Genomic DNA, 18,166 nt, shown 5'->3' on the forward strand with positions numbered 1-18,166 from the left:
ATGATCTTCACTGTTCAAAAAGATTAATAAGGCAAAGTAAAGTTATATAACTTACCCCAGGGCCCAGAGCTAGAGATGAGACTAAAGTCTAAATCTCTTGTATTCCAAAGTTTTGCTTTTTCCCCTATAATTTGCTGTCTACTTAAATTTTCTGAAATTGAACAGTGAGTGAAATCATTCCTCCAAGATTGCAAAATTCCTTTGCAGACCATTTTATATCAACACTACACTGAATACTGGAAGGCGTATCAGGAGAGCCTCAAACACCAGAGGTATAAAATCAGAATTCACTTGGCATTGCAGATGTTCAATAGATTGATTTAGTAGTATATACTAATAAGCATGTTTTCCTTTGTTTACCTGTAGAAGATAATTTCTTCAAGAAGATAAGAGACAACTGATTTGAATTCTACACTGTGTTTCCAAACCCCCAATTTCAGCCTGAGAGTGAATAAACCTAAGACCTCAGCAGCATCCAGCCAAACCCTCTTCCACCATGGGGGCCACAACCCGGCTGTTGGTGGGCATCTTCATGGTTTTGCTTGCTCTCCCTGCCAAAGGCGGGGTCCTCAAGAAAGTCATCCGGCACCAACGACAAAGTGGGGTGAACTTGACCCTGCCAGAGGAGAACCAGCCAGTGGTGTTTAACCATGTCTACAACATCAAGCTGCCTATGGGGTCCCAGTGTTCAGTGGATCTGGAATCAGCCAGTGGGGAGAAAGACATGGCTCCACAGTCAGAGCCCAACGAAAGCTTCCAGGAGCACACAGTGGATGGGGAAAACCAGATTGTCTTCACACACCGCATCAACATCCCCCGCCGGGCCTGTGGCTGTGCCGCTGCCCCTGATGTCAAGGAACTATTGAACAGACTGGAAGTACTGGAGAACCTGGTGTCTTCCCTGCGGGAGCAGTGTACCACAGGAGCAAGCTGCTGTCTTCAGCCTGCCGAAGGTATGAGCTGGGGACTGGCGCAGCCCTCCCCCTCCTTTTCCCCTCCCCTCCAACACTCGACAGATGGGACAAATGGCTAGCACAGCAGGAGCTACCAGTTATTTCCAAAGTAGGTTCCCAGAAAAGTTATCTCACAAAATGTTCACAATAAAGAGATTTCATGGTCAAGTAAATGGGGAATGTAGCCATCTCTATCCTGCTCTTGGAGAATCATGGTGACAAATGATTCCCAGAGGAATTTTCAGGCCTCTGAGAAGTCCTACTTTGAAAAAAACCTATTGTACTTTAATTACAAGTTTCTAAAACTTATTTGACCATGGAATCTACCCATTCTCTACCCCAAAACCTGCGAACATACCATGAAATTCCTGACCCAAAGAGTACACTTGGACAGATCCTGGTATAGCCCAATCACCTCATTGTACAAATAGGGAAACTGAGGCCCAGAAGCAAGATGGGATCCTTCAAGGTCCTGCAATGAGTTGCTGAGTTAGTACTTAAACCACAGTGTTCTACACCCCAGTATTCTTATAAATGTATAACACTGCTCATCGTGGCACAGTCTGTGGGGTTTGGAAAAAATGTTCTATTTAATGGTGGTCATGATCACAACCATAAATTGAGCTTCCTCTGTATACCAGATGGAGTCCCTGGGTGGTGCAAATGGTTAATGTGCTCAACTGGTAACCAAAAGGTTGGAGGTTGGAGTCCACCCAGAGGTGCCTTGAAAGAAAGGCCTGACAATCTACTTCCAAAAAATCAGCCATTGAAAACCCTATGGAGCACAGTTCTACTCTGACACACATGGGGTTGTCACGAGTCAGAATGGATTCGATGGCAACTGGTTACTGGTATGTACCAGGCATTGTAATTTGTTATCTCATTTAATCCGCTCGGCAACCCTTTGAGATAAATGTTTGCAAATCTAAGAATTAAGACTCAAAGAAGTTAACCAACTGACACAAGATAAAGCAAAGAATAATAAGAGATAAGGAATTTGTCTCTGTGTCTCCAGAGCTCTTCTCCGTGATACCTTACTCCCTGTGCATCCCATTTTAAGGAATTCTGCCACTTTGGGATTATGCCATCATCTCCATTCCCTAACACTGATAGAACTACAAGTAGTTTCCACGACTTCAAATCAGAGATGACAATCTCTGTTTCTGCCACTCAGAAGAAATCACCAGAAAGTACTTTGATAAATTATGTCAAGAGAAGACCTAATCACCGTAAGCGGAGAGTACTATAGTACATAAGTTTCTAAAGCAAAAAAAAAAAAAAAAAAAACAAAAAACTTTATGCATAAAGTAGTTTATATCCCACTTCTGTCAACTCCTTGGCAAAATGCAGATGGGAGTTACACAGTAGCAATACTGCTAAAGAATGGGTTGAAATTATTGTTTAGAGCAGTGCTGTCCAATAGAAGTATAATACAATCCACATGTGTAACCTTAAATTTTTCAGTAGTCACATTTTAAAAAGGGAAAAAAGAAGATAAAATAATTTTAATCACCTGTTTTATTTAACCCAACATAGCCAAAACATGAGCTTTTCAGCATAGACTCAATATAAAAATTATTAATGGGATATTTTACTTTTTTTTCTTTTATACTAAGGGTTTGAAATCCAATGTGTGCTTTACACTTACAACACATCTCAATTTGGACTCACCACAGTTCAAGTGCTTAACATCCATGTGTGGCGAGGGCTACCATACCAGACAGCAGATCTAGAATCTAGCTTTCCAAGCTAACATTTCTCTTTAATGTCCTTCCTTCCTGCTGTCAAGAAGGAAATAAATCACATTAATCACAGCTATATTCAGGTACAGAGAAACTGGAAGGGAGCTTTGTTTCCTTTCATTGGTTCCATCGAGATGAGACCCGTGGCTGCTGAGACCTGAAAGGATAAGATTTAGGCCCCAAAACTGGGTCATGCAGCCTTGACCATGCAGCCATCAATCCACCCTCCACTGCAGCCTTCAGGGTAAAACAGGAAGAAAAGATAAGGACACATGTGTTTTCTGGGGGAAGAACCAGGTTGAAAGGCGCCTTGTCGGAATTAGAGAGCCACTGCTTAGCTGCCTCATTTCAGTCATGGAAAATTAGAAAGTTTTGCTTACGGAAACCCACATACCAACTTAAGTCAACCCCTCCAAAAAAAAAATGAAGATAAGAAAGCAGAGGAAAGCACAACAGTAGGCTCTTAATGTCCTCATATAACTCTCATGCACCCCAGGGAGGTGGGTCTATTGGTCGCACTTTTCCGATGACGAAACTGAGCTCCCAACAGTCCTAAATCCCTTCCCATACATGGCTCAGCTAGTAAGTCAAAGAGTCAGAATTTAGTTCGGTTCAACAATTATTTCTTGGGCATCCCCTGGTGCCCGGCCTTGGCAAGGCACCGAAGTAGCAACATAAGCATAGCACGTTCCATAAGGTGGTGATGGTGATTTGTACTCATTTGGGCTCACGGAACTCCTTGAAAATCTGATTAAAACTATGGATCTTCTCCCTGGGGGTGGAAACACACACACACACACACACACAATCTTTGCACACAATTCTACAAGTTCAGGGAATACACGGACCCCCTGAAGTTCCAGGTTAAGAAGAATTCTTAAAGGTTGGTGGTTCAAGTGTACTCAGAGGTGCCTTGGAAGAACGGCCTGGTGATGTACTTCAGCCACTGAAAACCCTATTCAGCATGGTTCTCTTCTGACACACATGGGGTTGCCGTGAGTTGAAATCGACTCAATAGCAACTGGTGGCGGTGGTAGTAATTGAATGTTAGTCTTATCTGGCTTCACACACTGAGCAACTGGTTTTCAAGCCAGGCGGGGTCTGGGAATGCAACCATCCTCTGGCTGAATTTGAATCTGGGTTTCGCTGGTAGATACAGAGAAATCCAGCTGCTTGAGCTCAGCTGAGCACATCTGTTCTCTTGGTTGGCAGGCCGCCTGGATACCACGCCTTTCTGCAGTGGCCGGGGGAACTTTAGCACCGAAGGATGTGGCTGTGTATGTGAACCTGGCTGGAAAGGCCCCAACTGTTCTGAGCCCGAATGTCCAGGCAACTGTCACCTGCAAGGCCAGTGCATCGATGGACTGTGCGTCTGCGATGAGGGTTTCACCGGGGAAGACTGCAGCCAGCTGGCCTGTCCCAGCGACTGCAATGACCAGGGCAAGTGTATAAACGGCGTCTGTGTCTGTTTCGAAGGCTATGCTGGGGCTGACTGCAGCCAGGATGTCTGCCGGGTGCCCTGCAGTGAGGAGCACGGCAGGTGTGTGAACGGACGGTGTGTGTGCAAGGATGGCTTTGCCGGCTATGACTGCAGTGAGCCACTCTGCCTCAACAACTGCTACAACCACGGGCGGTGCGTGGAGAACGAGTGTGTGTGCGATGAGGGCTTCACAGGCGAAGACTGCAGCGAGCTCATCTGTCCAAACGACTGCTTCGACCGGGGCCGCTGTGTCAACGGGACCTGCTACTGTGAAGAGGGCTTCACCGGGGAAGACTGTGGCAAGCTCACCTGCCCGAATGCCTGCAACAGCCAGGGCCGGTGCGAGGAGGGCCAGTGCGTGTGTGACGAGGGCTTCACTGGGGCAGACTGCAGCGAGAAGAGGTGTCCTGCAGATTGTCACAACCACGGCCGCTGTGTCGCGGGGCAGTGTGAGTGTGACGATGGTTTCACAGGACCTGACTGCGGGGCCCTCAAGTGTCCCAGTGACTGTAGCAATCACGGCCACTGCGTCAACGGGCAGTGTGTGTGTGACGAGGGCTACACCGGGGAGGACTGCAGCCAGCAGCGCTGTCCCAACGACTGCAACAGCCGGGGCCGCTGCATCCAGGGCAAGTGTGAATGCGAGCAAGGCTTCCAGGGCTATGACTGCAGTGAAATGAGCTGCCCCAATGACTGTCACCAGCACGGGCGCTGTGTGAACGGCATGTGCGTGTGTGACGATGGTTACATGGGCGAGGACTGCCGAGACCTGCGATGCCCCAAGGACTGTAGCAACCGGGGCCACTGTGTGGATGGGCAGTGTGTGTGTGAGGACGGCTTCACCGGCCCCGACTGTGCAGAGCTCTCCTGTCTGAATGACTGCCACCAGCAGGGCCGCTGTGTGAATGGGCAGTGTGTGTGCCATGAAGGCTTCATGGGCAAAGACTGCAAGGAGCGCCGGTGCCCCAGTGACTGCAATGGCCAGGGCCGCTGCGTGGACGGCCAATGCATCTGCCATGAGGGCTTCACAGGCCTGGACTGCGGGCAGCGCTCCTGCCCCAATGACTGCAGCAACTGGGGACAGTGTGTCGCAGGCCGCTGCATCTGCAATGAAGGCCATGCTGGGGAAGACTGCTCTGAGGGTGAGTACCACTGCTCAAGCTAGCGTGATAATGGCTGTGGGCTAGTGTGCACCAGTATGTGTTGGAGAGTGATGTGTTATATTGCACCAACACGCATGCACATGTACACATATATAGACACGTACACTGACTCTTTGAGGGGGCTCTGGTCATCCGCCTGTTCCAAATGAGCGTTCTCAAGCTTAGAGAGGTTATATAATTGTCTACAGGGCACACAGTTAATATGTCACAGAGCTGGGATCTGAGCCTGCCTAACTCATCTATACTGAGTTCAATATCTGGTGCCAAAGATGAGGTTGATGAAATGATAACCTCCCTGTTGCTTAACATCAACTTTCTTTCCTATTCTCCGGAGACTGAACAGATAGTAGACTAAACCTTCCGTTACGGGTAGTATTAAAAATTTAGCTAAGTTAAACTCGAGAGTGACATTACCTAAGACATGCCCACTCGGCTAAAGGCTAAATGCTGATCACCGACCAGGCAGACTTGCCTCTTAAATCATCTTATCATTACTTCTTTTATCCCAAGGACTGTGAGCTCCTCAAAGAAGCACTACGTCCAGTAGTTAACACATAGTGTGATTTATAGGAAGTGCTTTGGAAATACTGGTTGAGTGAAAACATAACAAAGAACGATAATGATCATGTTCATTGAGAGTCTTCTTTATACTTCTGTCATCCACCCATATATGTGATTGTTGTGATTGAGAATTTCTACCTTGATTAAAGTTGTTGGTATCTAGGAATAAATAGATGGCTCTGGGTTTAATGTGGCCTGCTCTGGTTGGAAAGAATACCAGGTTGGCAGGGAGTAGAAGTGAATTCCAAACTTGATGAGATAAACAACCTTGGCAAATTCCTCACGTCACTGGTCTTCCATCTAGAAAATGAAAGCATTGGACCAGATGAGTCCAAAATGCCCTTCCTGTGCTAAGGACATATGCTGTGAAGTCCAGAGCACGGGACGAAGGCGAGACTGCACTTTTCCATGCCAATGACCCTAATCTGAACTAAGACCCAACGGTCACAAAGAACACTGAATGCCAGACCACTGACCTTGAACTTTAGCCTGAAGGCAATGGGCACCCACTGAAAGTTTTTAAGTTGGGTCACAGCAGGGGGTCCTTGGTGAGTTCTGCATTTTAGAAAATGAAAATTGGATTTCAGGGGAGACCGTCAGGCCTCTGTTACTGGCAGTGGTAGAAAGAAGTCAAGAGAAACAAACCTAGAAAGAATCTACATTGTACATTACTGACCTGAGATAACCTTTCTTATTCCTGCCAGTGTCCCCTCCCAAAGACCTCGTTGTGACGGAAGTAACGGAAGAGACAGTAAACCTGGCCTGGGACAATGAGATGAGAGTCACAGAGTATCTCATCGTGTACACACCTACCCATGAGGGTGGCCTGGAAATGCAGTTCCGCGTCCCCGGAAACCAGACATCTGCCACCATCCGGGAGTTGGAGCCTGGTGTAGAGTACTTTACCCAAGTGTTTGCCATCCTGGAGAACAAGAAGAGCATTCCCGTCAGCGCCAGGGTGGCCACTTGTGAGTGAGCGGAACTCCTCACAGCCAGTCTCCACCACCCTCAGCTCCTCCAGCATACAATGTCCCCCATGAGTTACTCCCTTGTCTTTGCCCCATAGACGTATAGCTGCCTTTTTATAATCACACCAATTAAGAAGAACCTGGAATCCAGTAGTTGTGTTGTTGTGTGCCGTCCAGTCAATTCCAACTCATAGCAACTCTGCAGGACAGAGTAGAACTGCCCCATAGAGTTTCCAAGGATGTAATCTTCATGGGAACAGATCGCCAGGTCTTTTCTCCCTCAGAGAAGTTGGTGGATTCGAACTGCCAGCTTCCTGGTTAGCAGCCGAGTACTTAACCATTGTACCATCATGGCTCCTTGGAATCCACTTAAACCCACTGAATATTTTCTTAAAGAAACTCCTTATCTTCTACCAAAAAAAAACTCCTCCTTGTTCTACTGTATCCTTCTTGCCACAGAGAATCTTTACTATTAACACTTAAAAAAAAACTAAACCAAACGCGTTGCCGTCGAGTCAAATCCGACACATAGCTACCCTATAGGACAGAGCAGAACTTCCCCGTAGAGTTTCCAAGGTGTAGCTGATGGATTCAAACTGCCAACGTTTTTTTTTTTTTGGTTAGCAGCTGAGCTCTTAACCACTGCGGCCACCAGGGCAGGGTAAACAGAAGGTGTTGACTATGCAATAGGCTTTGTTTTAAGCACTCTGCATATGCTAACTCATTTAATCCTTGGAACAGTCCTAGGAGTTAGGTGCTGTTGTAAACCCCTCTTTACAGATAAGATTAAGAAGGGTTAAGTTGTGTCCCAATACGCAGACTAGAAAGTAGTGGAGATGGTATTTAAACCCCAGCAAGGTGGATGCAGAGTTCATGCCTTTAACCACCCTACTCCGTTACTTTTCTATGCAGCTCACTGTCCATTTATTAAAAATAAATAAATAAAAGTGGAAACACTAGGGTTCAAGTTATTCCTTTAAGAGTCCATTCCTAGCATAATTACTTCCACACCTGACAAGCAAATTGTGGCTGGAAATTGGCCTTTTCTTGCTTAGTAACAATAGCAGTGGAAACTGCAGCTGCTAACCAAAAGGTCAGCAGTTTGAATCCACCAGGTGCTCCTTGGAAACTCTATGGGGCAGTTCTACCCTGTTCTATAGGGTCGCTATGAGTCGGAATCAACTCGACCGCAATGGGTTTGTTTTGTTTTTTTTTAATAGCAGTGACTGCCTTTGATTGAACTCATGCTAGATGCCAGGAACCATGCTCAGTGCCTTACGTGGATTATTTTACTTAGTCCTCAAAGCATTTCCAAGGGGCAGGCATATGTACCCCCTTCTCATGGGAGAGGAAACCAAGGCTCGGGGCATTTTATACTTTTCCAAGGTCACAAAGGTAGCAGTAGTGGAGCATAGATTCTAGCCCAAGTCTGTCTGATTCCAAAGCCCAGGCTCTTATTAGGTTAAACAATATGAAACTGCCAATATTTGATCATATGTTTGGAGTCCCTGGGTGGTGCAAATGGTTAAGCACTTGATTACCAACTAAAAAGTTGGCAGTTTGAACTCACCCAGAGGCACCTTGGAAGAAAGGTGATCTGCTTCCAAAAGGTCACAGGCTTTACAACCCTAAGGAGCACAGAGAGTTCTACTCTGTACACATGGGGTCGCCATGAGTCGGAATCATATGATTTGTCCTACTATTGATTTTCCTACCTCCTCGCAGTAGACAGTTTCCCAGAAGAACCCTTAAATAGACTTCAGCTGATGACCAGCCCGGACCAGGGGAGACATCCACCCTCAGGGTCTAGTGAAGTCATGGTTGTTTTGCCCCATCACATCTCTGCCCCACCCTCACCTCCTATTTGTTTTGTTCCTGACAGACTTGCCTGCACCTGAAGGCCTAAAATTCAAGTCCATCAAGGAGACCTCTGTGGAAGTGGAGTGGGATCCTCTGGACATTGCTTTTGAAACCTGGGAAATCATCTTCCGGAATACGGTAAGGAGCCTGAAGACCCAAATGTATTTGACCACAAGGATCTCAAAGATGGCCAAAGGGCTCTGCAGACTTTCACATCAACTCTACTTCCTCCACTTTAGTTAGCGGACAGGGCTCAAAAATTAGCAGTCTGTGTGTATACATATATATTTAAGTGATGCTGGTTTTCCCCTGATTTTAGTAAGTCAATAAACGTAACACTTAGGGCTAAGACAGCCTAGACAAATAGAAATTAAGTCATCTCTCAGTTCCAGTGCCCCTCACAGAATGGCAAATCTCATCTCTGAGGCAAAGAAGAGAATAACTGGTCGCTGTTTCAAAATGCCTCTTGGCATACCTCGGATTGAGCATCCCTTCTCTCTGGGCCTAAATACACATGTGAGGCAGGGAACTGAGTTCCTGAGTTCAAGTCCAGAATCTGTCACAGTTGTGTGACTATGAGAGAATTGCCTGACTTCTCTGACACTCCTCTCTTAGTCTATCAAAGAGAGGTTCTGGCTTCAGAATTTTCTCTGACTTTCACATTCTGTCATTTGACTAGAGTGTCAAAGAGGTGAGTAGAGAGGTTTACGAGAGGGAGAAAAGAACTTGAGAAAAGTCTTCTTAATCATCTTTGTATCCTCAGCACCTAGCGTACTGATCTGATGCATTCTAAGTGCTTAATGAATGGATAAAATAATAAATGAGGAACGAATGATTGTGGAATGAATGAGTCACATATGCAAAGAGGTTGGCAATTCCTTTAGGTCTTACCAAGTTGTCTCTATCTTTCAGAATAAAGAAGATGAGGGAGAGATCACAAAAAGCCTGAGGAGGCCAGAGACCACGTATCAGCAAACTGGCCTAGCTCCTGGGCAAGAGTATGAGATATCACTGCACATCGTGAAAAACAATACCCGGGGCCCCGGTGTGAAGAGGGTGACAACCACTCGTGAGTATCACTTTAATGCCACTGATACAACGATAAAGCTTACAGTACCTCACAACACCTTCTGGTTGATACAGCACCTTCTTGTATCCCATCTGTATCAACTAGCTTTTGCTGAGTAACAAACAAGCTCAAAGCTTAGTCGCTTAAAACAACAATTCTGCAGGTCGGCAATTTAGGGCTGGGCTCAGTGAGGAATTTTTCTGGTCTTAACGGGGCTCACTCATGCATCTGTGTGGATATAACTGGTTGGCCTAGGCTGGCCTTTTTCCTCCACATAGTCTCTCATGCTCCAGTAGACTAGCTTGAGCCTGTTCACATGGCAGCTAAGCAGATGCCCCAAAAGAACAAGAAGAAATGTAAGCAAGGTCTCTTAAGACCTAGGCTCAAAGCTGGCACCACATCACTTGCTCCATTCTATTGACTGAAGTAAGCTCTAAGGCCATTTCATATCTAAAGGGTAGGCAGACAGATCCATCTCTTTATAAGATGAGCTTCAAAGTCCATTTTCAAAGGTATAGAGACAGGAAGGGCAATAACTGAGGTCATAGCAAACAATCTACCACATCACCTAATTTAATTTTAGCAACAGTCCTATGGAAGAGGCAGGGAGAATACTAATGTCATTATTTTTCAAGAGTAGAAACAGAGGCTTAGAGAAGTTAAATCAATTTAGCTAACATCACGTGGCTAATAGTATCAAGCCACAACTTTAGGTCAGGGATTTGTTTTAAAATTTTTAACCCCATCACCACTAGCATCAACTAGGCTCTGATTTATGCAGAATGTTGATTCCATCTTTTCAACAGGAACCTAAATAAAGTTTTACTCAGTACTAATGGTGTCAGAGATTCTCGAGGGTAGAAAGGATTTGGGATTGCTAGATCATTTGGGGAAAAAAGTCTGAATTTGGAGTTATTCTACCAGGAAGCAAATTTTAAAAAAAAAGAAAATCATTTTTCATTGCCATTTTGTAAAACCTCTTTTTGTCTTCTCCAAGACAAAATATGCACCTCCAGTTTAAGACTTTAACTCTTCTTGGCAGGAGATTGTTGGAAAAGTTAAATCTTGTTGACTAATGACAAGAAAGAACATCTTGCATTTAAATATTTGCACATTTTGCCTAGCTCAGAGCCAATTCATAGGACTGTCTCCTTAATAAGCAGGTGTTTTCCATCCTCCTGACAACATCACTCTGTGGTAGGTAGAGGCAGGTACCAACAGGAAAAATCATTAGATCACCAGAAAGGCAAAGAAAAGACCTACCAATGCTTATTTGCTGGAGAGAAGGTACACTGAAAATACAAAAGAGATTTCTTTCGTCTTCCTCTTCTTAATCTAAGTTAGGGGAGTGGCTATTTTATCTTCTTCTTATTGCAGGACAAACATCTCAACATTTGAAGTTACAGAATCACATAAATATCAACATTGAGGGGAAGACGTTTACCTGTTTATTTTGTTGCTATAGCTGAACTTTTTCCACTTTTAAACCAACGTAAACTTTTGGTAACAAAATAATTTCTGTTTCTTCCCACCAGTATTTATACAGAGGTGGTACTATACCATTTTTGATATATGAATATTTTTAAGAGGCATCATTAGGTCAAGGGGAAAGAGCATGGGCTTTGGATTCAAACAGCCCTGAGTTTGAATTCCAGCTTTACCACTCACCATCAGCTTGAGCAAGTCCTTTTCTTGGCACTCAGACGCAACATCTGGGAAATGGGTTTATAGTATCCTCCTCGTGAAGTTGTCATAAGGGTTAAGATATGTCTTATCATAGGACAAAGCATCATGGTTGGCACATGATAAGCACTGAGTAAATGTTAGTCCCCTCTGTTCAAGGGTACCAAATCCAGTGGTGGATGAATGTCTTTGGCTGACTTCCAGCTTCCATAAGGAAAGGGGTGCTAAGGAAGGCACTGTGGTTTGGGTGCTTGGTAGCAGCTGTAAGAGCACAGGACTGCTTATTTGAAGCATCATTTTCACTACGTTTTAGGGGTCATCCGCTGTGAGCTGGGCTTATTGTAGCAACACCTAGACTTCAAAAGATAGACTGTAGCTTTATCACAGTCAGCAATGGATTATTCCTCCTCCTTATTCCCTGTATAAAGAAAACTTCTTTTCATGTGATATTGTTCATTGAACTGATGCTGAACATACAAACTTAACTATTTTTTTTTAAAGGCAAGAAATAAACATTGACTGAGTGCCTAGTATGTGCCAGACTATGATGGGGATTAAGAAAAACCTAAGACTCACACTATGAATAAATGAATAAATGAATGGTTCCATCTAAATTGTTACCAACTGTAGACAAATCTTTTAAGGAACAGTGAGATAAGTACAATGTTAGAATTCTCTTTAAGGGCAATAGCAATCACAAGGAGGCAGAATGCATTTACTTGATTGCAGCAGGGTCAAAGAAGGCTTCTTGTAGGGGGTGACATAACTAGATTTTGAAGGACAGATAGGAGACTTTTTGAGGGAGGCGGCAATCTCAGGCAGAAAAAACAGGAACAACACATGCAAGGACCAGGAGGTAAGAAACAGCTCGATGTGCTTCCAGAATCCCGAGGAGCGTGCAGTCAGAGCACATGATACAGGGGTGGATGGGACAGGAGTTGAGTAACGAGGCAGGTGATAAAAGACCGAGACTGGGATACAAAGGTAGGAAAGACTTGTGATAGAGATGAGTTTCTTGTCTAACTTCCCTTAAGCAAAAATAACTTCCCATGCATGTCGAGACAGTCATTTTCTCACTCTTCTCTGCCATGATTCTGATGGTACACTGGGGAAGCAATCAATAATCCAGGAAGTTTTGTCTAATTAAAAACTAAAACCAAACCTGTTGCCATTGAGTCTATTCTGACTCACAGTGACCCTATAGGACAGAATAGAACTGCCCCATAGAGTTTCCAAGGAGCGCCTGGTGGATTTGAACTGCCGACCTTTTGGTCAGCAGCCATAGCTCTTAACCACTACGCCATCTAGAGATACTTGATCAAATTTTTCAAGTAAAATAACCCCTAAGTATGTTTCTTCAACTTAAGAAAACAGGAATAATAATAGCAACAAAACAACGACCATTTATCATGCAACTGCCGTGTGCCAGGCGTCATGCTAGATACCTTGCAAGCATTATCTCCTTTAATATTTGAAAAAACAAAAACTCCTAAGAGGTTGCTGTCGTTATCCCCACCCATAGCTTATCAAACAGGAAACCGGGGTTCAAAAAGGTGAAATAAGGTCAAGTGGCCAGTAAACAACGTGGAAATATACACCCACAGTTCTGAGTGGCAACAACGCCCTCTCTGGTCAGCCATTGACACTGGCCCTGATCTTTGAAACCATTCCGCCCTCTGCTTGTCACAGGCTTGGACGCCCCCAGCCAAACTGAGGTTAAAGACGTCACGGACACCACTGCTCTGATCACCTGGTTCAAGCCCCTGGCCGAGATTGACGGCATCGAGCTCTCCTATGGGATCAAAGATGTGCCGGGCGACCGCACCACCATTGATCTCACACATGACGAGAACCAGTACTCCATCGGGAACCTGAAGCCAGACACCGACTATGAGGTGTCCCTCATTTCCCGCAGGGGTGACATGTCAAGCAACCCGGCCAAAGAGACCTTCACAACAGGTAACCGTTACAGTAAAGGAAGGATTGCGAGATTTCCATGCCACTCCATGTCAGGGTGTGTATCAGTCAACGTTCTCCCAAGAAAAATAGAACCAATAGGATATATACACATATACACAGACATACATGCACAGATTAGAGATTCAGATAAGATACAATACAGGTACAGATACAGACAGATGTAAAAAGATTTACTTTAAGAAATTGACTCGCAGGAATGTGGAGGCTAGCAAGTCTGAAATCCACGGAGCAAGATAGCAGACTGGAAACTCAGGCAGAAATTGATGTTACCTTCTGAGTCCAAAATTCATTGGGCAGGCCAACAAGCTAGGAACTCAGGCAGGATTTGATGCTGCAGTATTGAGGCATAATCTCTTCTTCTCTGGGAAACCTTAGTTTTTTCTCATAAGGACTTCAACCGATTGGATGATGCTCACCTACATTACCAAGGGTAATTTTTATTAGAGAATTAACCACATCTACATTATCCCTTCACAGTAACACCTAGACTACTGCTCAATTAAATAACTGGGTATTATAGCCCAGCCAAGTTGACACATAAGACCAACCATCACAGGTGACTTCCAGGATCATTTTACAGTGAGGAAAAAAGCAAGTCAGGATTTTCATTCCTTTAAATTTTATTTTAAAATATTGTAGCAATTATTTTTTTCCAAGAAAAAGTGCCAAAGATTACTTTTTTGCACACATAGAGGATGCTGATCTGACATTCTCTGACAAAGGTTCTGGTTAAAATAAAAATCAAATAAATATTTTAATAATAAAATATCGTATATGGAAAAGATGAATGCAAAGATGTCTTCTAACCTCTTAGCCAATGGCATCATTTTAAAAGTACCAAAGTTCCAGGCATTCGTTCAATTGGTATTTTTTTCAGTGCTCAGTAAGCACTGTGTGAGTTTTTAGAAATATAGTGATGAACACAACAGACCAGTCCTCCCTCTTGTAGAGCTAATTTGTAAATTTGTAATCGTTTTTTAAGAACAAAATCTAAGGAAAGCATGAATGACCGAAGTGGCACACACACTAATAATGGGAAAAGGTGCCAAATATGTAGTATTTGCTTAGATTTGTGCATCAGCTACTGAGGCAGAAGGCTATGTGGGCTATTTTGTCTCTCTCTCCAATGGCAGACACCTTCTGTACGACAGGTTGAACTGTCAAAGACTCCAGCTGTCCTGACACCTGATATTTTCATGCAAAGTTTCCCTCCTCTCCCAAACAGGCCTAGATGCTCCCAGGAATCTCAGACGCATCTCCCACACAGAAAACAGCATCACCCTGGAATGGAGAAATGGCAAGGCAGCCATTGACAGCTACAGAATTAAGTATGCACCCATCTCTGGAGGTGACCACGCCGAGATTGAAGTCCCAAAGAGCCAACAAGCCACAACCAAAACCATACTCACAGGCAAGTTCTGCTTCCCTGATCCAGCTGATCCCAGGGGTCCTCAAAGGGTTGGCAACCTACTCCCACATATCACTATTTTGCAATTCTCCGGAGAGAGAACCAAGTCCAGTTCCCAGCAAGCCCTCTCACTTGGACTGCAGCAAGTTCGTTTTCAAAACATTCTGGGCATTGAGAAATCATAGCCTTCATGGACCAGCTCAGAGCCACTGTCATGGTCCTTTGCAAATCTTTATGATTTCAGACTGAATCATAACCTGCACATTTTCCTGTAGGTCTGAGGCCAGGAACTGAATATGGGATTGGAGTGTCTGCTGTGAAGGAGGACAGGGAGAGCAATCCAGCCACCATCAATGCGGCCACAGGTGAGGAGCACCGTGGGTTCCACCACCACAGAGCTTGCGGGCAAGTTAGACAGACAAGACAAGGCCAATGAGGCAGAAAACCTATTTAAAAAGAAAAAGTAGAAGTTCAGAGGAGAAAGTGGTCTCCGGAAGCATTTAGCCCAAGTGTCTAAATTCAAAAGTAACGAAAATGAGTGAACGGGAGCAGTGAGTGACCACCCCCCACCCCCCCCACTCATTTCAATGATGCCAGCACCACTCACGCCATGCAGGAAGGGAGCCAAGGATATTTTAAAGTAAAACTGGAACCAGACTTCATAAGAAATACGCAAATTTTTTCAAACTTGGTAAAAATTCCATTTTTTTATATAAACCGCTATCTAATAGAAACACTTCTGGGGAGTTTCCTATTAGAAAACACCTAACTTCTATATTCCCAGTTAAGCAGATTATAAATGGCGAGGCCAGTGTTTAATTCAGGCCCTGCCTCCTTGGAAGTGTCTGCATTTAACTTGTGTATCCTGTGGCTCCAGCCTCCAGGTGAGGATGGTGAGGGGCTACATGATTCGAAGCAAGTTTTATTCTGGATAATTTGCACTTCAATAAGAAAAAATTTCCCTCTACCTCTCTACTTGCTTCTGTGTTACCTCCACCAGGTAGGTGAGGAAAAAGGAGGCTAGTGTGTAAAAAGAACATACATGCTGCTTTACTGAGCTTTCAAATTATACAAGATCCAGTGCTGAGCTCTTAACATACATATTCTTTTTTATTTTTATTTTTTGAGATATTATAGATTCACATGCAATTGTGAGAAATAATAAAGCAAGATCTTCTATGTTCTTTAGCCAGTCTCCTCCAATGGTAACATCTTGCATAACTATAGTACAATATCACAACAAGGGCATTGACACTGGTGCAATCCGTTGACCTTACTCAATTTTCATCAGTTTTACATCACTCATTTGTGTGTGTGTATATTTAGTTCTATGCAATGTTGTCACATGTGTAGATTCATGTGTCCACCATGACAGTCAAGACACAGAATAGTTTCATCACAAGGATTTGTCACGCTACCCCTTTACAGCCACAGTCACCTCCCTCCATCTCCTCATCCCTAAGCTCTGGCAACCACTAATCTGTTCTTCAGCTCTATAATTGTGTCCTTTGGGAGAGTACTATATAAATGGAATCAATCCATATGTAGCTTTTTGAGATTGACTTTTTTTACTCAGCATAATGCCCTTGAGATCCATCAAAATTGTTTTTTGTATCGATAGTTTATCCGTTTAATTGTTGAGTGTCATTCTACGGTATGGATATACACCATATTCATTTTTAATCTTCCAAAATGTATAATGCATGATGAGGACCCTTTTTACAAAGATAAAAACTGAGACTCAGGTGAATTACCTGAAGCCACACATCCCCTCCATGGCAGAACTAGGATCACAGCACAGAACCTGTCAAATTTCAGCTCCTGAAGCAGCCTGAAAGGTGCCACCTCTCTGTTTTCCTCCCAGACATTGATGCCCCCAAGGACCTCCGGGTGTCTGAAACTACGGAAACCAGCATCAATCTGCACTGGAGGACACCCCTGGCCAAGTTTGACCATTACCGCCTCAACTACAGTCTCCCCACGGGCAAGCAGATGGAGGTGAAGCTTCCGAGAGACACCACCTCCCACGTTCTGAGAGGCCTGGAGCCTGGGCAGGAATACCCCATCCTCCTCACGGCAGAGAAAGGCAGGCACAAGAGCAAACCTGCACGGGTGAAGGCGTCCACCGGTGAGTCTCGTCTCTGAGCTCCCTCCAAACCCTCTGTTGATTCTGAGGTTTGTGGATCCCCTCAACCAGCTTGTCTGTACATGAGAAAGCCAGATGAGAAGACATGCTTTTCTTCTCTACTCATGAAGTCACTAAACATCACTTTTTAAAAGAGTCACTTCCTTGTCTTTCTCGAGTATTAACTTTTCCTTTCATCAACCAGTTTAGCAATAGCCCCTCACGGAGCAATAGCGATTTTTTAATATTTCTTTCTATTAGAACTTAAAGCTTAGGGTTCCTGTTTGTTTCTCCTTAGGTTTTTTTCTTTTTTTTTTAAATTATGTGTGTGTTTTCCAGATTCTTCTAAGTTATTTCTCCTTTTTCTTCCCTCCTTCGATTTAACAATTAATTTGTTTTTCATTTTATTTCTTTTGGAGATGACCAAGGTATTGAAAGTAATTTTTTTGGCTATTTTCCATTAAATGTTTTTATTCCAGGTCTTTTTCTTTCCTCTAAGATTACCACCGAGAAGTTGCACATGGTCCTTTGAGTCTTCCACGGTGCCCTTCTATTTTCTCTTTTGTCTTAGTCATTGAGAGGTGAACCCTGGTTTTCCAAGACGACAGCTTAATCCTGACCTCCAGTGCCCCTTCTAACCCAATCATCCTACTCACTGAACCTCCTGCCACGTTTCCTCAGTAGCTAAATTGAAACAACAAACAGAAAAAAAAAAGGTTCTTCCTGTATGAAAAATATGCACATTTAATTTCGACCCCAAAATATTCAGTCAAGAAATATAAGAGGAAAATGTAAGTTCTCCAGGGTTTGGCAAATAATAGGGTTTGTTTTCAGTTTAATTAGTGAGCATGCATTGAGCACCTACTGCATACTGTATATTATACTGACACTTGAGGGAGAAGTGGACCACATAGTGAGGATTGTTATGTTGACTCATGTATTCCCGCTCACAGTTCTTGGGGAAGATTAGATACTCAGAATGTTCGATGGAACTTAATCAAAGAAAGGGAATGATCAGGGGAAATGAGGAGCAGCCAGGAAAGGTTGGCTGAGTGTTACTGCAGCTGAGCTCTGGCAAGCAGAGAAGGAGTTATAATGATGAATGTACTTGGAAATGCCTTGAGGAGTCTTTTTCATTTATGAATACCTCCAACTGCATGTAACAGAAATTTCA

General features: G+C 44.0%; 1 protein-coding gene across 1 annotated transcript in view; it reads left to right on the forward strand.

Moving 5' to 3' along the window:
* Nucleotides 1-433: 433 nt before the first annotated feature.
* TNC (tenascin C) overlaps nt 434-18,166 on the forward strand; it is a 68,454-nt gene continuing 50,721 nt past the window's right edge. Inside the window, exons 1-9 of the mRNA XM_004372126.2 lie at nt 434-953; nt 3,908-5,317; nt 6,604-6,867; nt 8,750-8,865; nt 9,640-9,796; nt 13,169-13,438; nt 14,685-14,870; nt 15,143-15,232; nt 16,732-16,995. Coding sequence (XP_004372183.1) covers nt 497-953; nt 3,908-5,317; nt 6,604-6,867; nt 8,750-8,865; nt 9,640-9,796; nt 13,169-13,438; nt 14,685-14,870; nt 15,143-15,232; nt 16,732-16,995 — 3,214 coding nt within the window. The 5' untranslated portion in view covers nt 434-496. The remainder of the gene's footprint in view (nt 954-3,907; nt 5,318-6,603; nt 6,868-8,749; nt 8,866-9,639; nt 9,797-13,168; nt 13,439-14,684; nt 14,871-15,142; nt 15,233-16,731; nt 16,996-18,166) is intronic.

The sequence above is a fragment of the Trichechus manatus genome, unplaced genomic scaffold, assembly GCF_000243295.1.
Source record: "Trichechus manatus latirostris isolate Lorelei unplaced genomic scaffold, TriManLat1.0 scaffold00016, whole genome shotgun sequence".
Classification (NCBI taxonomy): domain Eukaryota; kingdom Metazoa; phylum Chordata; class Mammalia; order Sirenia; family Trichechidae; genus Trichechus; species Trichechus manatus.